The 25960-nt window shown below is 43.4% G+C and overlaps 1 protein-coding gene across 2 annotated transcripts; it reads right to left on the bottom strand.

Moving 5' to 3' along the window:
• Positions 1 to 308: 308 nt before the first annotated feature.
• On the bottom strand, positions 309 to 20568 carry LOC134539965 (multiple inositol polyphosphate phosphatase 1). 2 transcript variants are annotated; one of them, XM_063382359.1, is made up of 10 exons: positions 20361 to 20568; positions 19672 to 19842; positions 17861 to 17995; positions 16680 to 16855; positions 16463 to 16588; positions 14385 to 14535; positions 13541 to 13641; positions 3900 to 4009; positions 2936 to 3145; positions 309 to 2193 (listed from the first exon to the last, which is right to left on the bottom strand). In XM_063382359.1, exons 2-10 carry the CDS (start codon positions 19835 to 19837, stop codon positions 2031 to 2033), a joined length of 1338 nt encoding a protein of 445 aa, XP_063238429.1. In that variant the 5' UTR covers positions 19838 to 19842; positions 20361 to 20568; the 3' UTR covers positions 309 to 2030. The 2 variants fall into 2 exon arrangements, with proteins under 2 accessions (XP_063238429.1, XP_063238428.1); XM_063382358.1 differs by having other exon boundaries at positions 20399 to 20550.
• Positions 20569 to 25960: the final 5392 nt, after the last annotated feature.

Genomic DNA, 25960 nt, shown 5'->3' with positions numbered 1-25960 from the left:
ATTTAATTCGTTTCAAACAACCTATTGTATGCCCTAGATATTCCAGTTTCACAGTTGTATACAGCACTTAAATATTTTAAATACACACTTACCTTATTTTATTTCATAAACTCTGTGTTTGTTTCAGTAGTTTATTAGAACAATATGATAAAAAAAAAAAAAATTTCTCCTCCTGGACTCAAAGAAGTTCAACACCTTTAACAGTTAAAATGGGTGAAAGATGAAAGTCATTTAGGTTTCTTTTTCCAATTTAATTTAAAAAGTTAGTCATTACACATGCTTGTAAATTTAAAAAAAAAAGAAGTAAATTTTTTTAAACTATTTTATTGAATGTAATATATATTTTAATACATACAGGCAAGATCAAGGCACGAAAATTATTTTTAGAATTAATTAGGACAGACTTTTCTACATTATGCTTTTAGGATCATCATTTTTAAAGCCTATGAAATTGGCTGAGCCAAGGCTAAGCCTTAATATATTTTTTTGACATGGATACCAGATTTTAGTCGTGATTCTCACGAGATCTTAGTCCCTGTTAACAGCACTAACCAACACACACTTCACATTTTCACAATAATACTGATCAATTTTACACTGAAAATGATAACACACACAAACAACTAATAATCAGTTCAGCTCTAACAAAAAGAAATTGCTGTAAACATTTGCACTGTTCGACTGTTGTAAAAACATTGTTTGACCTTGGTTTACAATTGTAAGAAATATTTTAGCAAAGCTGCTTTAAGATGGCAAACAAAATTTTCTGTAAAATTTCAACATTAACACAGTTCCATGCAACAAAAGAAGATAACAACCAAATACTGTAACTAATTAATAAATAGAAATTTACGATCAAAGTCGGAACATGTCAGCTTAGTTTTAGAATACAGCACTTTCGATCACAATGTGGTTTACGTATCACGCTTACAAAAAATATTTTACATACTTATTACACCGTATATTAATTTTTACTTGGTACTCCTGTTTAAACTTTACTGATGTTCAATAATCTGGCAGAATCACTAATTCGGCGTGGCTGTGGTCCCAACGGAGCCAGATTAAAGAGTTTTTACTATACAGTGAACGCGAGTAACTATTTGTTATTTCTAACCATAAGTACAACAGAATCTCGAGTAACCGAGATTCAACTAACCGAAGTTTCATTATATACGAGTGGACTTAAAGTGGCATTTCCGGCAAAGAATGTCAGACCAATTGAGGACCTAGTTGGTCTGACCGTTGTCGAAAGCCTTCATAAAATTAACCTCAATGATGCAGTTCACTGGTTAAGATAATCATGAAGTGACATGGGAGGATCTTCACTTAAGAAAAGCTGGAGAAATGCTACCCTGAAAAATGATGCCACTCGGCCAACTGAAAACCAAGAGAATTTTCAAATTATACTAGTGTTATTCGAGATTTTTCTCATCAAAGGTTGTCGCAGTCCACATTAACTCAGTTAATCGAGACCCTACTGTATTTTAAAATTAGGGCTGTTTCGATATCGACACCACCTGATACTAAAACCAAAATTTATAACTACTGGCCACACATTAAAGTAGTAGTTGAAACGTAATTTTTTTTGTAAATTTGTTGGTGATGAATACCATAATTTTATTATTAAAACTAAAATAAAAGCAAGCTCATTGTAAAAAACTTTACATCACATATTTGTGAGGCGAACATTCTCTGGTGTACTCATAGTTAGCCTCTGTACAATTTTTAAGATTTGCCTTTGAAAAATAAAATACTAGTTGGTTTCCATTATCAGGCAGCAAAGAGATTCTGAGGTAAACAACAATCAAGAAAACAAAAAAACAAAAAAATAACAAGTATTTTGAAAACAAATCTGCCTAAATATTTATTTTTCCCGATACCTTGTCATTGGCCGAGAGCTGAATATCGGCCAATATCCTATTCGAGTGTTGCGTATCGGAACAGCCCCATTCAGATACTAATCATAAGCTGATCCTCTGGGGTGTGTCGCTGTCCCCCTGCCGGCAGAGCCACGCCGAGCGGGCGCAGCGCTAGCTGTCGCGGCACATGCCCTCGAAGTCGCACGCGTGCACGCTGGCGTGGTACGTGTGGAGCAGCGCGGCCAGGGGGCAGTGCCCCCCGGAGGCCGGGCAGCCGGGCAGCGCGACCGGCCGCTCCTGGTGGAGCGTCAGCACCCGGCTTTCCCCGCCGCAGCTGCCGACACAACACAGCACCGCACGCTCCAGTAACAACTTCATCACAAAATCCTTTTATCTTCCACTGCATTCAATATATGCAGGTTAGCAATTTTCTGACTCGATAGTATGATGAACCATGCACCATCTCTACATTTCAACGTTAACTAAGGGTTGCGATGCCAAGATTCTATCGTACTAATTTTCAATTTGTCATTACTTATTCCAATTATTACATAATGTATTAAAGGACAGTTTTACTATAATAAAGGCTTATTTTTTTTTTTAAGTTATACTTCTAATGCGACTTCCAACAAGGTTGCGTTAAACGTTTAACGCTACCATGGAGAATTATTTGCATGCAATTAAAAACTATTTTTTTAATGATGTCAAAGAAGTATAACTTCTCACGCGCATACCTAAGTGCACGCACCCATTTTTTTTTTAATATCTATGTACCGTGTAAATTATGTGATTTTCGTGAAAGCAATACTATAATAAAGTTGAATCTCAAGGGTCCGACGTCTTTTCAAGGATTTGCGAGGCTTCCACCGATGGCGGCACCGCGGTTACACATGTTCGTTCCTTGGAGTTTCGTTCCATTGATGAAAATTACTCGTACCAAATGCAATATGCAGAGAGCTAAGATGTTACGTGTCAAAAAAATCCCGGAACTGAAATATGTGCTCGGCCCCCCAGCCCCATGGACGGCCCTGAGCGTGTCGAGTGCGAGCTACACTCCGGCGAGGATCGCCACTGACCTGAGGAGCACGAACGCCAGGTTGGTGCCGAACGCGTCGATGTGCGACACCCTCCACCGCCTCTCGCCCATCAGGCGGTAGTTGTCGTGCCGGGGCGGCCGCCCGTCCCGATACAGCCCCAGGTGGGCCAGGATCTTCAGCAGGCTGCCCGAGTGCGAGAAGTACACCACGGCGCGGGGGGAGTGCTGGGAGCCCGGCGTCCGTCCAGTCCTGCGGGACGCCACGTAGCACAGCACGTAGCACAGCACACAACACCAGGCCTGTGCGAACACTCCAGTTCTCAGATACGACTACGTACCAACACTTCGAAACAACAAGTAATTTGTTTGCTTACGAATACTTAACATAAGTAGTATACCTCGCGAGTTTAACTCATTTGTGCGATATTAATACCAAATTTATTTATGCGTGAAGAAACTTCTATAATATGGGTTCAAAAATAATGTACAGTGAGCAGCTTTAGCATGCAGTTAAATATGATGTAGATCTGAAGAAAAAAAAAATTTGAAACGATAAAATCTTCCGTGAACCCGAAATTTTTCCAGATTTTCGGGATCCCACATAGCCCTATTCGTAAATGACTGAATATTAGGTTTTTTTTTTTTTTTTTTTCAAAGTGTTGGCTTCGAAATCAAATCAAATACGAATAATAAAGTATTTGGTTTGATTATTGAAAATTCAAATGTTTGCACAGGCCTACAAATAAAGAAAATAAAATTTCCCTGCTATTCTTTCTATGAACAAAATTACAAATTTTTTCTATATTTTTTTTTAATAATTGACAGATATGTCAATATTTTTGAAGAAAAGAAGAAAAGTGCTAGAGTTTTTATTGAAGCTTTAACTGATAATACACTATTTCTTACAAAATTCACATAACTCAATTTAAAAATCAATTTAGTACTATTTTAAGTACAAATACAGAATCTAAAAATATAAATAAAGTAATTAATATACCACTTACTGGAGATAATTCATCATATCCCTGATAGCAGGACATGCTTGTCTGTACGTGAGGTTAAAACCGTAGCCATCAATCCAGTAGTATTCCAAATCTTCAAAATACTCAAACACCTGAAAGACATACGTACCTGTGAAATAACCTGCTTTCCAGCAAAACTATGCAAGAAAATTCAGAACACATTTAGAATGGCTACAATATCTAAGCTACTCCATTTCTTTGCTTATTTTGGTTTTTTTAGCTTGCTCAAAATTAATGCTGCTATAGTCATTCATATGGTATAATTAAATTAAAAAAATTGTTTACAAAACAAAATCCATAATAGCTCAGAAATTTTGAAATGACATCTGAAAATATATTTTTCTCCAACAGAAAGTATTGCATGATTTTTTTATATGTTGACGTCAGCCGGGGCTACGCCCCATGAGCCTAGTCAGTCTCCGTTTCCTCAACATTCCTCTCCCCTTCCCCGGCATTTGTACCGCCATGTACGTAGTCGTGTGTTTGAATTGCGCGCCACGAACTACCACAAGAGGGCGCTTAGAAGCAGTGCGGCGATCCCTAAAATTGCTATGTTAATATTAATTGTAAGCCTTTTTGTTGTTTTCATCCATCTTCGCCCCAGTGCTGTGTAGTTTACTTGTGTTTCTTTAATTTAAATAAGTTACCTTAAATAACTATAGACGTTGCCCGGGCGGACCCGAACAGGCACGGACTTGGACGAGGATAGGAATGCTTTTATATGAATTATCATTAAATAAGTAAATAGTAACAAACTTTCCATTGTCAGTAATTTTTATATATTTTTAATGTTTATCTGTAATTTACTCAACTTTCGCCGGGGCACGGAGTCGTAGAATACAGTAACGGTAATTGTGTTGGCGCGAAGGGCGCCATGTTGCCACCTGCGAGCGATGAGCTCACCCCAGTCCATCTTCATCACTGACCGAGAGCAGACGCGCCAGCACCCCGGGGACTTCACCTTTGTTCTGCACTGACCAAGTAATTCTGTCTCGTTAAGTATTTCTGAATCTCTTTCGCTCGTCATCCTCGGGGCAGCTCTCGGCCAGCGGGCTGTTTAATTAATTAATTGTCTCAGTCGAGTTTTTTCATCACCGTGTAATAAGTATACTTTGCAGCATGGCCACGTGTGTGGACCATGCCCTCACCTAAACCGATTCGTGCCTCAGGCTTTTTAACCGTGTAATGTGTAACGTGTAACGGGCGTGTAGAGAGACGTGTTAGTGAAATTAAATCTGGAGAATAAATATAAAGTGAGTACTTATTTAATCACGTGGTGAGTGAGTCTAGGAGTGTGGCGTGCCCGACGCCTAGAGCGGGCCAGGTCTGGGTAGCTAGGATAGAAAGGGCTGGTAACTCGTCCCCACTTGGGCTACGTCACGCCCTGAGTGAGAGACTCCGCCGGGTCCACGTGCCCTTCCACGTGGTGGCGCCCATAGTTAACATCTCGAAATCACCGGCAATGCGCGATCAGCCCTCAAATGGCGCCCAAGAGCGTGGGGCGAGTTACATCTTCCGCGAAAACCAGACCTGTACGAGCGTGTGAGATAGGCGGTTGTTACGCGGAGCGCGCGGAACTAAAGTTCGCGCTGGAACTATTGTTCGCGCGGAGCGCATAGCGGGACTCTGGCGCGCCGGCCACGTGACCAGCCGGGCGCGCGCTTCCAGGAATTCGCTGCGAGCAGCCAGGTGGCCGCATTCCTCGCGACAACAGCAGCCGGGCCAGGTCAGTGTGTGTGTGTACCGCCATCCGCGTCGCGTCGCGTAGCGAAGGGAAGAGGGGCAATCGACCGGCCTCACCACCACAACACCATGTCGGACAACCACGGACTTGACAAAAATCCGGGCGCGATTAAGGCAAGTGAGTTGTTTCAAAAGAATAGCTTATATTGTGTTATGTGCGCGCGACCGCGCCAGGTGAGCGGGACGGCGATTTCTTCGTGGACGGACACGTGCGTGTGCGTAGGACAGTATGAAGCGCAGCCGAACCACGAGCAGGCAGAACGGGCGGATCAGTTTGAGGCGGGACACGGGAAGTGCACGGATGCGGAGTGTGAGGGCAAGACGCGGGAGGGAGGCTGGTGCCGGAACTGTCGCGCGTTCAAGCACACGGCGTGTCTCGCGAAGTCCGAAATAATCTCCTTTCAAGACGGGTGGTACACGTGCCAGTGGTGCCACCACGTGAGAATAGCGGGCCCGTCAGGCCGCAGCCCGGTGAGAGACGCCGCCGACACACCACGGAGCAGGGTACCTCTCATAGGACACGTGGAGCTACCGGAATTTGCGGGCAGAACCAGCGACGATCCGCGGAGATTTGTACACGCGTGTCGGGAACGCCTGAATCGCTACGGAGTGCCGGAGTGTGAGTGGGCGAACAGGGTGAGCACCGCGCTCAAAGGCGACGCCAAGACGTGGTGGCAGATCGTCCAGGAGTATGACATGCCGTGGACCGAGTTCGCGAGATTGTTCGAGGCCAGATTCGCGGACGTGAAGACAGAGATGAGAGTGCGGACGGAGCTGTATTGTCTCGAGCAAGGCGCGACGGAGGCGGCGGAGGCGTTTATCATGAAAAAAATACGTCTGTACAAGCGGCTGTTTCCCGGAGAAGAACCTACCGGAGTGCTGGAGCGGGTAGTTGAGCTGATGCGCCCGGAATTTCGCCCGTATTTACGCCCGATGACGCGGCGTCCGGCAGAGGAGTTCGTCCAACAGGCGCGCGTCTTAGAGCAGGACCTACGAGCTGTCAGACCGACCAGGATCCACGCCACCCTGAGCACCAAGCAGGAAGACACGACGCCCGCCGACACCAAGGCGCTGGTGCCCTACACGGCGCCCACCCGAGACCAAGCTAGGCGCGACGAACCCGGACCGAGCGGCCACGCGCAGCTGACATGGCGGAGACGGACTACCGGCGGCAGCCCACCACCTCAGTGCCACACGTGTCCACCAGGCACGTTCCATTGGCACGAGAACTGCCCGGTGAGGAACAAGTTCCGGCCTGACTTCGCGGCGCAGCAGCCGTCGGGAAACGGACGGCAGGGGGCGGCGCGCTAAGACAGCCCACCTCCCCCGCCTCACCTAACAACAACAGACCTACGGCGGCGGGGCCTCTCCTGGGTCACGTGGGAGCGGCGGAGGCCGACCTGTTGCGCATTCCGGTGGTTGTCAACGGGCGCGCAGTCCACGCGCTTGTTGACACCGCCGCCAGCCACAACTGTGTGGCGGCACGCGTGATTGGCCGTGACAACTTCGAGTACCACCCGGGCCAACTCCAGCTGGCTACCACGGGGGACGCCTGCTACACCCAGGGCGTCGCGACGCTGGAGGTGGACGTGCGGGACCAACGGTCCGTCACGACGGCGCTGGTGGTGGAGCAGTTACGTGATGACGTCATTCTGGGGCTACCCTGGCTCTACGAGCAGCACGCAGCCATCGACATCCGGGCCGGCTGCGTCCACGTCGGCACCCAGGGGCGGCGGACCATCCACGGGCTGGGTAAGCCTACTCCACCAGCAGTAAACCAGGTCAGTCTCGACGAGTTCCAGCACGGAGTTCCCCCCGAGTTTCGTGCTACCATCCAGCAGGTCCTCGATCATCAGTGTAATGTGTTTGCGTCCGCGGACCCGCTGAAACGTACCACCATAGCTGAGCATGCCATCCCGACCCATCCTCACGAGCCAATGTTTATCCCACCCGGTAGCTACGGCCACGTTGGTAAACAGACCATCCTAGACCAGGTTCAGGACATGTTGCATGACGGGATAATTGAGCCTAGCGAAAGTCCGTATAATTTCCAGGTCGTGTTGGCAGAAAAAAAAGACGGGAAACTACGCTTCTGTGTCAATTTCAAACCTATCAATAGAGTGACAATTAATGCCCCACCCCCCCTGCTGAACATGGCCGACACACTTTCAGGCCTGGGTAACGCCAAGATATTTTCTTCCCTCGACCTAAAATCTGGGTATTGGCAGGTGCCGATACGTCCGGCGGACCGACCCAAGACGGCGTTCACAGCCCCAGACGGGCGGAGATTTCAGTTTTGCGCGATGCCATTCGGCCTACAGGACGCCCCCGCTACCTTCCAAGGGATGATGACACGGGTCTTAGACAACTACTCGGGCAAGTTTGCGGCCGCGTATCTGGACGACATAATTGTTTGGTCTCAGACGTGGGAAGAACATGCGCATCATTTAGCATTAGTCTTGGAACGCCTGGCGAGCCATGGTCTGACATGCAATCGCGAAAAATGCCACCTGGGGACCACAGAACTAGATTTCCTGGGCTTAGTGGTTAACGCGGACGGAAACCGACCCACGGAAAAACAGCTGAGTGTAATTATCAACAAGGAGCCCCCACGCACGCGCAAGCAACTGCAAAAGTTCTTGGGGCTAGCTAACTGGCTGCGAGCCTTCGTCCCAGAGTTCTCGGTAGTAGCGGCGCCGATGACAGAACAGCTGTCACCCAAACGTCCGTTCAGGTGGACCGTGGAAGCCCAGAACGCTTTTGACGAGCTAAAACGCAGATTTCAACAGTGCCACTTACTCGCGCGGCTGGACCCAGGCAGACCCCTGATCGTACAAACAGACGCGAGCGAGAAGGGCATCGGGGCCATCCTGTTACAACTCGGCGACGACGGCGAGCCTCGGGTGATTGAATATGCAAGCGCCAAGTTCGGCGACGTCGAGCAGCGGTATAGCGTGAACGAGCGTGAGTGTCTAGGCGTAGTTTGGGCCCTCAGACGCTACCGCCCACACCTGGAGGGGCAGAAATTCGTACTGAGAACTGACAGCCAATGTCTCAAATGGCTGGCCACGATGCAGGGGCGACGTTCGAAGCTGACGCGTTGGGCCATGCTTCTACAGGCCTTAGATTTCGAAGTCGAGCATGTACCGGGAAAACAGAACGAACTAGCGGACGAGCTGTCGCGAGATCCGGACGTCACCGTCACAGCCTGTGACGATGCGGAGTGGGAGGAGCTTTTGCCACCACCCAGCGGGCGCATACCCAGGACCCCGCGCACCCCGACAACCCAAGCCGCATTGTGTGCCCTAAACCTTAACGTCACACCGACATTACCGCCAGGCGCGGAGCTTGATGACTTAGACGCCTACGTGCGAGCGGCCCAACTCACGGACACAGACACACAGGAGATCGTGCGCCGTTGCGGGAGCGGAGAATGTGAAGGCTACCGTGTATTGGACGGGACACTGCAGGCGCGACCTAAGGGGACAGCTGGCCAATGGCGGACGTTCGCGCCAGCCGCCACCCGCCGGGAGGTGTTTGACATGTATCACGTGAACAGGCTAGCCGGACACCCCGGCGCAGACCAGACGCGACGCGATCTGCGGGAACAGTTCTACTGGCCAGGGGTAAACAAGTTTGTACGGGACTGCGTGAGGAGATGTAAACATTGCCAGAGGCACAAGGCGCGCCGCACCGACGGGGCAGCCCAGCAGGTACCCAGGCAGCCCACCGAGCCATTCCATACAGTCGCCATAGACCTAATGGGACCATATCCCCGCACGCCCCGAGGGAAAAGATTTTTGTTGGTGGTGACAGACTGCTACACGCGTTGGGTGGAGGCCTACCCCCTGGCGAACATCCGCGCCGGCACCATTGCACGCAGCCTGGAAACGGAGTTTTTTCCTAGGTGGGGGTACCCCCGGGTCCTGTTGTCGGACAATGCCACCCAATTTGTCGGGCGCCGGTGGGCGCAGCTGGGGAGAAAATGGCGGGTAATCCTACACACCACCCCCGTGTACCACCCCCGCGCGAACCCCACGGAACGACGCAACCAAGAGGTGAAGGTTCAACTGCGGTTGAGGCTCGCGGATGACCACGCCCAATGGGACACGCACATCCCGGACGTTCTGTACTGCATCCGGCGACGGGTGAACGCGGCAACCGGCGAAACACCAGCCACCATGGTCCAGGGGCGGAACCTCACCCTCCCCGGGGAATATCACGTGCGGCAACAACAAACGGACCCGGACGTAGAGAGCCCCGAAGGACGCCTGAGGCGATTGGCCGAGACGCACGATAGGGCGCGACGTAACCAGGCAGCTTACCAAGCACAACGCACACCCGAGACGACCCGCCCGCCCCCTGAACTGAAACCAGGCCAGCTGGTTTACGCGAGGCTCTACCCCCTCTCCTCCGGCCGACGCAACTTCTGCGCCGGCCTGGCGCCAAAGTGGTTTGGCCCGGTGGCGGTGGTCAAGGCGGGGCCCACGGCGGTCGTGATAAAGTTACCCTCAGGCCGGGCCGCGAAATATCACCGGGACGATGTGCGCTTGGCACAGGAAGAGACGGAGGCGGCGGACGAGGCGGAGACGGGGCAGGAAGAGACGGAGGCGGCGGACGAGGCGGAGACGGGGCAGGAAGAGACGGAGGCGGCGGACGAGGCGGAGACGGGGCAGGAAGAGACGGAGGCGGCGGGCGGGGCGGAAGAGACGGGAACGAGACGTGACGGAGCAGGGACGCGGCAGAGAGAGACGGAGGCGGCGGACGAGACAGACGGGAGGGCGGCCGCACAGCTGGTCACGTCCACCCCAACAGACGGGGGCGGGTTCAGAGGCTTCCCGGACCTGGGGGCGGGACAGGCGACGCCCCTCGCAGTCACAGATGTCCGGCCGAGGCGGCTGTTCGAAGACTCGGGGAGTGACGTCTCGCCTTTCAGGGGATTTCTCAGGGACACGCCCGGAGTGACGGAGGGCCAGTCGACATCCCAACCACTGATAAGGTGGCCGGAGGAAGTAGAGAGTAGGCCGGGTTCGCCGGACGAGCCATTATGGCCGCTGCATTACTCGTTGGCAGACTCCACGTTCAGGGTGACAGTAACCGAACCGCAGGAAGACGAAACACCGCGGGAAGAGAGGGGAGACCGGGCGTCACAAGACCCAGTTCCGGCTCCGCGATACACGCTACGACCCCGAGGGATCGCGAGGAAGCACAGCTGTTGTTGATAAGGGGGCGACCACGCCCACAGGCGACCCAGCGGAAACGTCGACATGACCGGCTATTCGAGGGGGGGGCAATTGACGTCAGCCGGGGCTACGCCCCATGAGCCTAGTCAGTCTCCGTTTCCTCAACATTCCTCTCCCCTTCCCCGGCATTTGTACCGCCATGTACGTAGTCGTGTGTTTGAATTGCGCGCCACGAACTACCACAAGAGGGCGCTTAGAAGCAGTGCGGCGATCCCTAAAATTGCTATGTTAATATTAATTGTAAGCCTTTTTGTTGTTTTCATCCATCTTCGCCCCAGTGCTGTGTAGTTTACTTGTGTTTCTTTAATTTAAATAAGTTACCTTAAATAACTATAGACGTTGCCCGGGCGGACCCGAACAGGCACGGACTTGGACGAGGATAGGAATGCTTTTATATGAATTATCATTAAATAAGTAAATAGTAACAAACTTTCCATTGTCAGTAATTTTTATATATTTTTAATGTTTATCTGTAATTTACTCAACTTTCGCCGGGGCACGGAGTCGTAGAATACAGTAACGGTAATTGTGTTGGCGCGAAGGGCGCCATGTTGCCACCTGCGAGCGATGAGCTCACCCCAGTCCATCTTCATCACTGACCGAGAGCAGACGCGCCAGCACCCCGGGGACTTCACCTTTGTTCTGCACTGACCAAGTAATTCTGTCTCGTTAAGTATTTCTGAATCTCTTTCGCTCGTCATCCTCGGGGCAGCTCTCGGCCAGCGGGCTGTTTAATTAATTAATTGTCTCAGTCGAGTTTTTTCATCACCGTGTAATAAGTATACTTTGCAGCATGGCCACGTGTGTGGACCATGCCCTCACCTAAACCGATTCGTGCCTCAGGCTTTTTAACCGTGTAATGTGTAACGTGTAACGGGCGTGTAGAGAGACGTGTTAGTGAAATTAAATCTGGAGAATAAATATAAAGTGAGTACTTATTTAATCACGTGGTGAGTGAGTCTAGGAGTGTGGCGTGCCCGACGCCTAGAGCGGGCCAGGTCTGGGTAGCTAGGATAGAAAGGGCTGGTAACTCGTCCCCACTTGGGCTACGTCACGCCCTGAGTGAGAGACTCCGCCGGGTCCACGTGCCCTTCCACGTGGTGGCGCCCATAGTTAACATCTCGAAATCACCGGCAATGCGCGATCAGCCCTCAATGTGTAGCTGTGATTCTTTTGGAAAATGTGCAAACATAAGAACAAAATAAAAGGATACCATGCACAATAGTCAACATAGTCATTTCCTTATTTATTCAATATAGTTCTCACTCGATGACATAGTAAGACGTTCAGAGTGTGTGACTGATCAATAATCTGTTTTAGTAATAACACACTATTAAGCAAAATTAAAATCTTTAGCAAAGCCTCCTTAATACTAATACCACATAGGCTCAAATAAAGCCATTATAAAAAACCCTTCCAGACATAACCCCTATAAAATTATGATAATTTCACAGCATACCCTCCAAATCAACCACTACGTACATAACTTAAAATATACATTTAATCAAAATGTTAAATTAAATTAATTCTCCTCCAACCACCAACAGTCTTACCCAGAGCTGAATAACTCATTATTTTTTTCACAAATATGACTGAAAAACTGAAATTAAGTTATTTACTAAATGGCCTCCGCACCGGATTCATACCTTGGATGTGCTCGTGGTTTTGAATATGCATGAAACTGGCTAGAAATATATATTGTATTACAAATAAAAAAATCAGCTTTTAATCCCTGGATTAAAAAAATAAACCCTTATATATTTTACCAACACAATATTTGAGTGTGTACACTATTGATGACTCAACAACCTAGTGACAGCAGCACCATAAGAGATTCTAAGTTCAAACTGCTAATTGAGTATTTACTTTTTGACGTGACGTCTAATAAATCGATGAACGCCGGCTACACGCACAAAAAATTGTCCCGTTACACACATTGTTCAGTTATGCTGTATCTGACTTGATGTAGGCTTTTGGACATACGCCATTGCTTAGCAATGGCGTATGTCCAAAAGCCTACATCAAGTCATGCACTCCCATTGCACAAATCTTTCAAAGATAATATGCTGTGTCTGGTTACACAATTTGTTCCGTTACGCTGTGTCCCGTTACGCTCATTGTTAGCTTGCGCCGCATCTATCTCTCTTCCACTCGACTGTTTATTAAGTGAAGTGAAAAGTTCATGTGGTTTTCATTGAATATTACAACAACAATTTCGGCAATAAAGGTTAATTATTCTTGCATTTTAAAAATCTGATTACTAGTATAATTTCAAGTATTTATTCTTTTATTATTAAAATAAAAATGATTCAATTTTATTCATAAAGTATGCAATCATTTCATCAATGTTTTGTTATGATGTTGTCACGTTAAACTATCGTCCGCAAACCGACTTTACAGACAACCAATTTTTTATGGTTTATATTTCCTTCTGATGGCAGCAACACCTTCAACAAGTGCGCTAACACAGGAGAATCACCGGCCACTAGAAAGCTTCTTGGGCACACCGTAGCTTTAGTGTCAATTCGCACTGGGTTTGCAGTTGAGCCATTGTGAAAGGACCACGCAGAACTGGCGTGGGTCGAGAAGTGACCGGAAGTGTCGCAAGCCTGTTTTTGGAACACGCTCCTCACTCACTTGGAGGTCCTTCTCCGAGAACGCTGCACACCATGGAGACGGCCGTCGCTTGTCCCACGCCGTCTCGAAACTGCACGTCACGTACAGCAGATGCACGTCATCTAGTCAAGAGGACAATACAAAATACATCAATCAATTTTTTTTTCATATTTTCACAGTTTTATGTAGTTTCGTTCTAAATTAAAACGCAGTTGTTGCAATAACTACTGCCACCCGATGCCCATTTCTGTCAAGCATATCTAAAACATATTCAAAGTTGAGTTGTGCTGAGTACATAGACCAATTATGATTTGAGAATTAAGACTGACCAATCATTAACCAACCACTGTGTTTCGACTTTATTTAAGGTTTGCTTACCAATTGGGCTGTTCGGTGACGTTATCTCGCCATTCGCTCGATGCGAAACTTCAGACAATGAGTTTGAATGACATGAGCATTCAAAATTTTCTTGCCTTTATTTTGGGGTGGAGGGGTGTTTGAATCCCTAAAACATCCCTCCTGGGTACCCCTATGCTTCAGAAACTTCAGGAGCAATTTTGAACCAAATTAAACACCAATTAAATCTTATCACATTGGTTTGCTATGCAACTTTTTCCCTCAAAGGACTATAACAAGAAGTGCAAAGTTTAATTCCTTCCCAGTTACCTGAAAAACCAGACCGTAGGGTCAGCATGGATGGAAAGAGAGGCTGGTAAATTGAGGCATGACGTGAGACTGTGGTAAACTATGATGAAGTCAATGATCAAGACTGCTTGGCTTGTTTATTTTTTTAACTCTTTACTTTTTTAAAAACCTCTTTGGACTCGACTCTGCTGTGGTTGGCTCGCAAGCAGTCAGTACTCACCGAACTCAAGAGAAGCATCCAAGCCCAGGCGGGCTCGGATTTCTTCCAAAGACTGCTTCATTTCAGGGCCCCGCGCAAACTTATTTCTTTCCTGGACGGAATCTGGATTTTTGTCGACCTCTCTCTTCCAGCGAGGACATGCCTTGTAGAACTACAAAAAATTGATGAAAAAATGCTATAACTACTTAAGGAAGTTATTTAAGCTATTTAAGGAAAATAATGAGTGGCTTTAGCATCCATGATAAAAAAAGGATCCAACTTCACAAATCAAATGGCATATATGAACTCTGCAAGTCTCTCTCTCTAGTATATATGTCTATCACAGTGTGTGTGAAGAGCCTCTATTCCTTTCTCTCTTTTTATGTTTTAACATATTTACCTGCAGAAAATTTCTTCGTATGGATCTCACCCTTAGTTTCGGGAAAACAAATCTAACATTTTCACTATAAAGGTCACCCGTGTATGAATCGCAGCACCATATATGTCTTCACTAGAGTTCCGTGGATAGAAGTGAAGTGTTCCTTTTCTCAGCTTATTGGTATGTAAGAAATATGACCTGGCATATACCCTCTGCACTTCTTTGTTTACATCCAATTCCCGCAATTCCTAACAAGACAAAGGAAAAGATTGCTATTTTTTTATACAGTTGTTTACCTTTCCTCCATTGTATTTTATTATTTTACCTATCCCTTTGCCACGGAGAAAGAAGAGGAGAGAGGCTACTCTTTGTCAGTAGCACGTTTACCGAGAGGTTGGAAGAATGTGAAAGGTGCTCTTATAAACAACAGCGATGGCTGCAGTTTTTGTCTTGGTATGTTCAGTTGAAAGCGTGGGGGAATCTCATTCAAAGAAAACACTGATGATTGGGCACAGTTGCATCATAAACACCTGTCAAGACAGACACGTTGTGTGGGTGCTAGTTCACGGGACATTTACAAAGAAGTGAGGGAGGGAAAACAGTCAACACTGCCATATGGCCTCATGCACACACACTCTTGCGCTCTCTCTCTCTCTATCCTATGCACACACATGCTCACTCTCTCTTGCTCTCTCTCTCTCTCTCTCTCTCTCTCTATCCTACGCACACACATACTCACACACTCTTGCTCTCGCCCTCTGGCTGGTTTATATTTTTAGATTTTCCCCTCCTCTCCTCTTCCTCATAGAGCAGCAGACGCGTCATTTGCCGGCGCCATGACACGGCACACGTATAATAACTGCGCTGTTCACAGAGCTTTACGCGACTGACCGCTGAGATAATTTGATTAAACAATTTACTCTTACTCATGGAGTTATATTTTTTTAAAAACCAACATAGGTTAGTTATTTACGCATATTCAACCACACAGTACAATATAATTTTTTTCTACCCCAAAATTTGCATATGGATCACAGTACATTTTTTTACACTAAAAATTGACATAAAATACCCTACCCAAACTCGCGTAAATATGGTACCCTCCTTTCACACACTACGTATTTAACTTGTGTTTTTAATCTCACTTTCAGTCACATTTCCATCCTCACTTTCTCAATCATCCTCAAATCATCAGTCACTTTTTCACTCTCACACAATTCTTCAATCACTTTATTCTACTTTTTTTTTCCGTTTTAAAAACTATTTGTCATTTTTCCTAAAATTTATTTTAAATATTTTGTTATCGACTCAGTATCATTTTACTTAATTGATGCATGCTAGGATAGCTCAAATCAGCACTGGTTACATATCACTGCCGAACGACAATGGTTACATAGTAATTACGAACAAATGAACAAGGAAAAAACATAACAAAAGTAAAAAGTACATACCACTAAACTAGTTTTACAAGAACAAAAATATTAGGGGTGTGCGAAGCTAAAGTCGAAACCAAATCAAAGAATAAAATTCTTTGTCTTAATCGTTGGGAAAATTTAAAAAAAAAAAAAACTTTGAAGATTCCAAAAATCTTAGAGCAGAATATGTCAAAAGCTGGATTCAACATTCAAAATTCAGCATTCGTTTTCCGACTTTGATTTGAATTGGAAAAAAAAAAAGAAGTCTTCGCACACATGTAAGCCGATGGTGTGAACTTGCTTGCCCTCAGAATGGGGTCCCTGTGCAGGGCCTCCGGGAACCAGACGTGGCGGCTGACGCGCCTCCCGAACAGGCCGACCGTGAAGTAGCGGGCACTCTCGCCGGCCCGCTGCGTCGCCGTGTGCTTGAACTGCGGAGGAGAACCAGACAACGTGAGAGCTCAGCTCCGAGGCGCGCGCCCCGAGCAGACCGCATGCACCGCCACAGTGGGGGCCTCCGACCTTGTAGGTGTCGTTGCGGTAGTCGCCGGGGAAGAGCCGCGGGAACCGCTGCTGGAACCGCTCCGCGAGCTCCAGCATCTCGTCCTCGCCCTCGTGGGCCAGGCGCTTCTCGTCCGCCTCCTCCACGCCGCAAGCCCAGCGCTCCAGGGCCGAGACCTCCTCCCGGCAGAGCGACCCTGCCACCACACATCCCAGGAAACGTGGCTTTCAGTGACGCTACAGATGTCAGTTTTCAGGAAATGTGGCTTTAAGTGTCGTTAGAGATGTCAGTTTTCAGGAAATGTGGCTTTAAGTGTTGCTAGAGATGTCAGTTTTCTGGAAATGTGGCATTAAGTGTCACTAGAGATGTCAGTTTTCAGGAAATGTGGCTTTCAGTGACGCTACAGATGTCAGTTTTCAGGAAATGTGGCTTTAAGTGATGCTAGAGATGTCAGTTTTCAGGAAATGTGGCTTTGAGTGTCGCTAGAGATGTCAGTTTTCAGGAAATGTGGCTTTGAGTGTCACTAGAGATGTCAGTTTTCAGGAAATGTGGCTTTCAGTGATGCTACAGATGTCAGTTTTCAGGAAATGTGGCTATAAGTGTCGCTAGAGATGTCAGTTTTCAGGAAATGTGTCTTTAAGTGACGCTAGAGATGTCAGTTTTCAGGAAATGTGGCTTTAAGTAATGTTAGAGATGTCTGTTTTCAGAAAAGTATTTTTGGTGAAAATTTTCTGCCTAACCGGAAAATTTTCCAGCAGTTGTACTTTCATAGTAACAAACACATTTTATCAACAAAAAAAAAAGGGAGTCATTAGGTAGTAACGAAAGACATAATGTGTCATAAACTTGAGTGGACAGACCAATCTGGCGCTCCTACCCACTGTTTCCAAGCGTTTCCAATTGTTTATACAAACTTACCAGACAAACCTTATACGTTTGTATCGGAAAAAGAAATTATTTTCCAGAAAAATATGGGGTTTATGTATTTCCAGGAAATTTCCCCACTCACATCTCTATATGACACATAATTAAGAGTCCACCAAGTAAGGCCATGCAATTAAAAAAAAAAAAGATTTTCAGATCAGGGGTATGTTAAAACTCTGTAGCATTGTCTTATGTAGTTATGTTTCATAGTTGGCTGGGTTTATAATATCCATATGCCTTAATAATGACTCTTGGACTACAAGCCAAATATGTTTACCTTTCCCAGCTTTATTAGCAGCTAGTATTCTGTTCCGGAGCAGCGGCAGAGAATGCACCATCTTTTGAATGGCTTTGCTGCCCGGATATCTCGTCCCGTGCCTCACGATCATCCACGCCCGCACGGGCTCGCAGTCTGGGAGGGACCAAACAACAGAAACATGCTTTAAGTAAAATATTAAACAAAAACAGTAAAATATTAAACAAAAATATTAAAATATTGTAAAATATTTTATTAATATATTGCATATATTGTATGTTTAAATTGTAGCGTCAGGATCGCCGCATCTCTTAAGCCTCTGTGGCGCGGTGTTTTTGCCACTGCTCACTGACTCAATGTTGTTGCGCAATCAAATACCATTCCTCAATCCTTGCCATGCTATGGCCTCCCTCCCCGCCTCTATGCCTATAGGCATTACAAAATTAATATATTGTAAAATATTAAACAAAACTAGACCGAAGTTCCCCCAAAACAATGATGACACTTGAGGCAAATGACATTCCGATCCACCCTGTCTTAAAGAACTTACGAGAAACAGAAATAAAACACAGAAGTCCCACTAATCTGTCCGCTCATCCTGACATCCTGTTAATCCGGATTAAAAACTCATGTATATGTACACAGTATTATTAAAACAAAAATTAAGCTGTACGAAAAGTACTGTTAATAAAGAAAAATATAAAATTTGTAATATTCTCACAGCGCTGCTTTTCCATGAAACAATAATATAATTCAGAAAATACTTTTTTAAAACACTAGAGGCGTTCCTGTATTGGTAAATATGTATTTGAGCGGTATTTGCGAAAAAAAATGTTAAAAAATATATACATTCTTAGTTTGGAATGTTTAGTTGGAAGTTTTAGCTCAATCTGAAAAGATTGATTGGTGAGCAGTGTAGTAAAGACTACGTATTTTAAAGCACAATTTCATCTGAATCTACTGGACTGTTACAAGATTATTGTATAAAATTAAACTCTAAGGTTTATTGTAAAGTAAATATTGTTTTTGTGAAATATGGGTAAGAATTATGACAGATATTTTATGTGGGACTTTGCTTCACAGTTGGGTTAGTACAGCTACATTAAAAAATACCGTAAAATATTTTCAATGGTTGCTAATGAGTTACCAATTTATATGTAGCTATCCTAACCAACCGTTCACATGATTTCACATTATTTTTTATGTAGCTATACTAAACCAACCAACCGTTCAGACTGTTTTCAAGTATTTTTAATGTAACTACTTAACGTAATTGACTATTTTCTGAATTTCACCATTACTTCATGGAAAAGCCTCACTGTAAGAATATTACCAACAAATTTTATAGTTTTATCCATCTAAAGCTTGTATTACGTGCATTTTAAAGCAAATTCTATTGCTCCAAATTTTTCCAAGATCTAAACATGTTCAAGTCCCATCTAGAATGGATTAGCGGGAATAAACTTCTTTTTTTTTACCTAACTTAACATTACTTAAACATTATCCACAATTCCTTTAAAAGTATAGATTTTCACAAAACAACCAAGCATTAAACAATATTTTTTTTTGTCATATAATTCACATCATTGTCATTTGCTCTAAGTAACTTACTTTAATTTCATGGAAGAAAAGGAAAAACATAATAATATAAAAATAATAATTTTAGCAACATTATATTTAACTCAAGTTTTTCTAAAATTGTGATGTCTTAAGAGTTATACTCTTTAACTGAATTAAGTGCATGATATTTTTATAACCAATAATCTTTCAACACACACAATTAGCTCCTTGCATGCACAGAAAATAAATTCATGTTCCAACAAACTAGCTACCTGGGTAGTTAGTGCTGGAGTCGTCATGCCTTACGAAGCGGTATGGAGTTTTCGTAGCCAAGTGATGGAGATTCATCCCTTTGCTGTGGCAGAAGTCCGTCTCGCTCAAACTCTCCATTGGACTGCACGCCAGTACCAACACTACGAGCTTGCTCATCCACTCCATCGCATCTGTCAAAGTATCAAATAAAAATTTCATTTTCAAGCCAACGAATTGGTTTGAGCGACACTAGCCTCCATGCCACATAAATACGAGCCTCGGTGATCGAGGTAAGAATCACAACTTCTAACCAATGTCACCTTGAGTTTTATACACATGTATAAACATATTTCCCCTACATTTTTTTTTTCTCCCACCAAAAAATTAACAATATTGATGATTCAGAGTATCTAGATTTCGACCTAACCCAAAAATAATGTAGAGCTATGTAATTAATTACCCATCAATATTCACATGTTTTTGGTTTAGTAAATCTCATAATTATCCTTGACTTTAAAGCCCTTTACAACTACCGATAATTTCCAAAATCCAGTAGAAATAAATAAACCCAATTGTAAAATTTCTATGCATTTTGACGATTATACAGAATTATAAATATCGCTAACTTAACCAACCCTTTACTGCTGTTATTATACCAAGACCGAACCTAATTGGTACCCCCATTCTATACTATAACATACATACCTACCTTAAATTTACAACAATGTAACTACAAAACGAGCTTACAGTAATGTCTGTAGTCTGTACATAATATACACGCTGTAAAAAATCCTATATTATGTAGCAGAACAGCAAGGAATTAAATTCCTATTGTTTAACAACAATAATTATTTTGCACATTATTCGCAGAAAAATGTTTTCGCTAACAATGCGCATCATCTGTTTGGCGGGAACAAAACAATATGTAAAATCAGGAAAGTATTTTCAGAAAGTCTTTTCGCAACAATCGAATAATTAACTTCGTGTAACTTGGATTCTCGAACAATTCCGAAGTTTGCCGAAGTTCGCCTCTCGCAGGTATGGTCGTTGGGTGCAACTTCGGTAGAACCTAAGAGGAGGGCACAACTTGGGAAATTCACTTCGAGATGAGACACGAGGTTTGTTTTACTCGAACTTTCGGGGCGCCTTGCCCGTTTTAAATGCCGGTAAAAGTATGGCGGAAGGCAGTTTTACTCGAAAGAGCAAGATACTCTCAGGTCACTCAAGTCATGCCCTCTCGAGGAAGAGTGGCGAGGGCAAGGCGTCTGCTGGTGGTTTCGGTAAGATCATCTACTTCTTTGCTGTTCGAAATGCTAAGTATATTGCGATTTTTTAGGGAAATATATGAGGCACTGACATTGAAAAGGAGGTAAGTGCCATTTTTTACCAAAATGACATTTACCCAGGAAATCATTTCCAGTCACAAGGCCAATAACTCTGAAAAGGAGGTAAGTGCCTATGACGTTTCATTATTTGTATTCAATTAGTCGTAAAGAGACACTGAGGTAACTCCATTACAGTTGGCATAGAGAAAGAGGTAAGTGCCATAACACAACTAACAAGCAATAACCTCCATGCCACAGTTATTGTTTGTATTTATAATGGTATCTATGACATTTACACGTTCACCTACTTTATTAATTATCTGTGATACCGATTTGTTTACGTTTAATGTGACATCTTCCTTGTTACATTATCTATGATATCAATACCGTATGTTTACATGTTTACCTTTCACTTGAAGATGGCACGAAAGAAAACTGATTACCGTTTACCAAATAAGGTAAGTGTAAGGGAAATATTGTTTTATTCATTGTACGTATGTTCCACTGTATTGTATTCAAATATAAGTAACAGTCAACTGTACAGATTTTTACACTTTTGTTTTAGGCCAGTTGCAAATGTCGCTACAAGTGTCATTCTCTTACAACGAATGATTTTCGGATTCTTCATTCTGAGTTTTGCAGTTTAACACCAGAAGCACAAGGTACATATCTAATGAGTCGCATTAATTTGACGAACATATCACGGAGGCGTCACGGTAAATATGACGATGCTTCCCAAAGTAGAAGACAAACATCCGCAACATAAAATGTTCCATCAAAAGGTGGAAACATACTGGTGTGCAACAAAACATTTAGAGAGATATTCATGATTACCAAAAATAAAAATGAAAATCTTTTGACACGTTTGAAGAAAGGTTATGTGGTATTCAAAGATGGTCGTGGAAAGAATCCTGGGCACTTTAAAGAAATTGACCTAAAACTTTTGGTCTCTGGACACTCTTATATGCCTTGCGATCGCGAATTTGGTGTGATTGAAAAAAGTAAGATGGTTTGTAAGTGTATGGTGCCAGAATAAATTCAATCAAGACTTCAAAAACCGTTTATCGTGGTTCCGAAGTGATTTGTTTGATGTTGGAAAAGCATGTGACAATTTCATAAACACAATTTCATTGAAGATATCTTCGAAATCCTGGATAAGAGTGTCTGAGGTAGATCTGCCCAAGATAAAAACAAAACAGAGCTTCAATGAGCTGGAAAATTGGGAGAACATCATCATCTTCAAGAAGGGAAAGTACAGTAAGTTTAAAGACATAAGTGAGTTTCACATGCAAGAAAAATCTCTGTCACTCAATGAAGGAAAAAAGAAGTATCTTCTGAAGATGCTGCCATACATGGACCAAAAGTACCACAAATTTTATCAAGACATTTGTAAATAATGTTTCAAAAATGTTCGTTTAGTTTTTAAATACTAAGGGTAATAAATATTTGTCACCATTCTACATGTGTGTCTGAAACGACAGTTCAGTCCCTCAGACAGGGCAGCTGGCTCCTAAAAACCTGCATGTCGATATTCATTTATTCTACATATTTATATTTTATGTATATTTATATATTATATATTTATATTCTATATATATTTATATTCCATATATATTATATATATTCAATATACTATATTTATATTCTATATATATTTTATATGTAAATTTATCTATATATTTATTTTGTCTCAATTTATACTCCTCATTTGTTTTGTTTTTTTATTCTCCTGAACAATTTCATCAATGGCCCTTACCTCCTATTCATTGTCATTTTATGGCTAGATGGTTTATTGCTTCTCCTGAAAAATTTCATTAATGGCACTTACCTCCCTTTCAATGTCAGTGCCTCATATAACTTATGTATCAAGTTACAAATTACAATGATGTTGGCATTATTTAAATCATGATATTTGAATAAAGTAATTTTGTCAACATGTTTTTATTTCATTACTAAATGTTATGTGAAATATATTGGTTTTGACGATCTTACATTGAAAAGCATACAACATAATTTGATTAAGCTCTCATTATTTCTGACACGATATTAGGTATTGCCTAAGCAAGTTCACTTTTAGACGAATCTTAATTCGCAATTGTATTTTTTAAGAGGTCTGTTTTTGTGCCATGTAAAAAAGGTAAAAAATAAATAAGTAAACTCCAAGTCGTTCTCTTCGCATATATGAGAGTTACCAATTCGTTTGACCTAGATTAATTTGCTCCTAACTCTTACAACCCTAGGGATCAAAAGAGACTGTGAGTAAAACAAACCTCTAGACTCTAAGAGTATTAGTAGTATACCTTTAGGGTGTTTACCCCATAAAATACTGGAGGCCTCCAGCAGACGAAAACAAGATGGCAAACATGATGTCAGAATCGAAAAAAGTGGCTATGAAATCAGATCTAATATGGCGGACATTTTATTATAATTCAATATGTTGACCATAATGAAAATTGCATTGTTCTATAATCCAATATGGCGGTCGTAATAAAAAGTGCAAATATGACATCATACATATCCAAGATGGTGGGCGTAACGAAATGTATAATTGTAAATATGTAAATGACATGTTCCATAGCCTTATGTTTCTACCAAAAGAAAGCTCAATGGAATACAAATAAATAAATAAATGTGCAGTATTAGTGAGTGGGGCGCTCGATTAAAAGATGGTGTATCCAACAGATCCAATATGGCCGTCAAGGTCATCCAATATGGCGAACTTCTGTGCCACTCCTACACCCGGAACCCAGACCCCGGACCAACTATTATACACTAAGTACTTATATCTTCTAGATCTCTCACTTTTTAATTCATTTTAAGTAATTATTAATTGCTCAAACTTGTGTTGTGGCTTGAATAATGGATTTACTCCGGAAAAAGGATCAGTACGTTCAAAAATATCTAGATATGTGGGAAGCAGAGCCTGAATTCAAGGGGTGGCTGAAACCAGTCTTTTGAGACTTATCTAAGGTAAGATGTCAAAAATGTGTAACAGAGTTTTATGCTAAACTGAGAGATATTAGAAAACATTCGAAATTTAATAAGCATAAACAAAAAATTGATTAAAAAAAATTCAAGCCATTTTACCAATGAAAATTGTCCCGAAAACTACGGTTAGAATATCAAGCAGAGCGGAAGGTATCCTTTCTTTTTTCATTGATAAACAGTGCTCTTTTTTAGCTGTATATAATTTAGGCGCACAGTGTAAAAAAATGTTTTCTAGTGATGAGGGCGCTAAAATATGCAATTACATCGTACAAAGTGTACTAACATTATAAGTGAAATTTTGACTCCATATTTTACACAATCAGAGGTTGAAAATAGATGTAATCAAAAATACAGTGTACTAACAGATGAATCCACAAATATATCAATTTCAAAAACACTAGGAACTGTTATACGGTACTATAGTGTAAAATACCAAACCATTATACCAGCATTTCTCAAGCTCGCCTCTGGCTGCTGTTCTTGTTAATTCCTTAAAATATCACAAAATTACAATCGCTAATATGGTAGTAATTGGCACAGATAAAGCTTCTGTAATGACCAGAGTAAATAATGGTATTTTCAAATTTCAAACTACTCAAGAGAAAACCTGTTTTAAAAAATTTGGTATTGATCCGTTGCATACGTCATTCTCTAAAACTTGCGGTTTCACGCGCCTCGGTAAAAACCATGCCTAGAAACAAAGTTTCTTGTACGGGAAACCTACAATGTTTTTTTTTTTTTTGTTTTGTTTCAAAAGACAAGAATACAAAAAGATGCATGAGACGATAAATTGCTAGAAACAGCCACTAAAAGTTTGAAAGTCTGTGCAGTCTGTTAAGCTTTCAATTAAACCAGCTGTACGCAGAATTTTGGAGCAGTGGGAAGAACTAAAGCTATATTTTTTCACTTTCAAGGGTCCACGAGAATTGCTACACAGCTGATCTTTTGTACAAGATGTAGGTACTCTTAACTTTTTTCGAGAAGTAAAAAATTTAAGCTACTTTCCCCCCCCCCCCCCCCCCCCCCTTTTGTTGTGTGAAGATGTGGATATTTTTTGTGGTGAGTTACTTTAAGACAGGACGTCTTAGATTTTTTAGTGTCAACCGTAACACTTCTGCTTTAAAGTATGGGGTCTTCATGCATTGTGTTTAGTATTTATCTACGTTTTATGTTTTCGTGTTTTATTTGATCCGCGCCGTGACAATATACGGATTTACGTGACGCAAGGAGGAGAGCCTTCTTGTTGTGTTCACGCCACGAGCGAAGTGCACCGGAGCGCACCCAAGCGACTCAGGAGCTGGTACCTTAAGCTCTAGAGACACAGCTTGTCTCCAGGCGCAGGCGGGGAGACTGCTGGGGCAGGGCTGTCCGCACTCCAGGCGGGCGAGACCATACTTGGAGGAGTGAGGCTCGAAGCGGGGTGCTGCCATCACTTAGGAACACACAAAATAGAATTTTCCAAATTATGACGGTTCCAAATCATGAATTTCTAAGTTTATGTCGTGTTTATAAGTGATGATGTTTCTAAGTTACGAGTTTCTAGGTTATGTGTTTCTACGTTGTGATTGTTCTAAGTCGTGTGTTTCTATGTTGTGATAAGCAGTTATAAGTAGGGGCAGGCATTTTTCGCGAAAAGATCTGAACACTTATTAGACTGCAACGAGGTATACCCGCACCTGTGGTTTCTTCCTCGTGATTGGCGGCCGTCTGCGAGAGAAGTCGTTGCCTTATTTGACCGAGCCACTCAGGACGCGTTTACTTCCGCACTGAATCACTGTGATTGGTGTTGTTACAATCGATATGTAGCTGGGAGGAACTCGCCCAACCACGAAACACAGACGATGCTACAGTGTTATAACTTTCATCTAGTCCCGAAATCTTTTCGCGAAATCTGCGTGCCCCTAGTTATAAGTTATAACTTTCTAAGTAGTGTGTTTCGTCGTTGTGTGTTTCTAAGTTATGGCAGTTCTAAGTTGTGTGTTTCTATGGTAGTGAT

This window comes from Bacillus rossius, chromosome 16 (assembly GCF_032445375.1).
Source record: "Bacillus rossius redtenbacheri isolate Brsri chromosome 16, Brsri_v3, whole genome shotgun sequence".
NCBI lineage: Eukaryota > Metazoa > Arthropoda > Insecta > Phasmatodea > Bacillidae > Bacillus > Bacillus rossius.
The sequence above is the reverse complement of the archived record's forward strand: the minus strand, read 5'-3'. Positions and strand labels throughout refer to the sequence as shown.

What these genes read in the sequence shown, in the direction of transcription:
- LOC134539965 (XM_063382359.1), bottom strand. Translation starts at nt 19,837, where the DNA reads ATGGAGTGGATGAGCAAGCTCGTAGTGTTGGTACTGGCGTGCAGTCCA. An exon ending in ACCGCAACGACACCTACAAG is followed by an intron (nt 16,589 to 16,679) that starts GTCGGAGGCCCC and finishes TCTCCTCCGCAG; the next exon opens with TTCAAGCACACGGCGACGCA. An exon ending in ACAGGGACCCCATTCTGAGG is followed by an intron (nt 14,536 to 16,462) that starts GCAAGCAAGTTC and finishes AATTTTTTGTAG; the next exon opens with TTCTACAAGGCATGTCCTCG.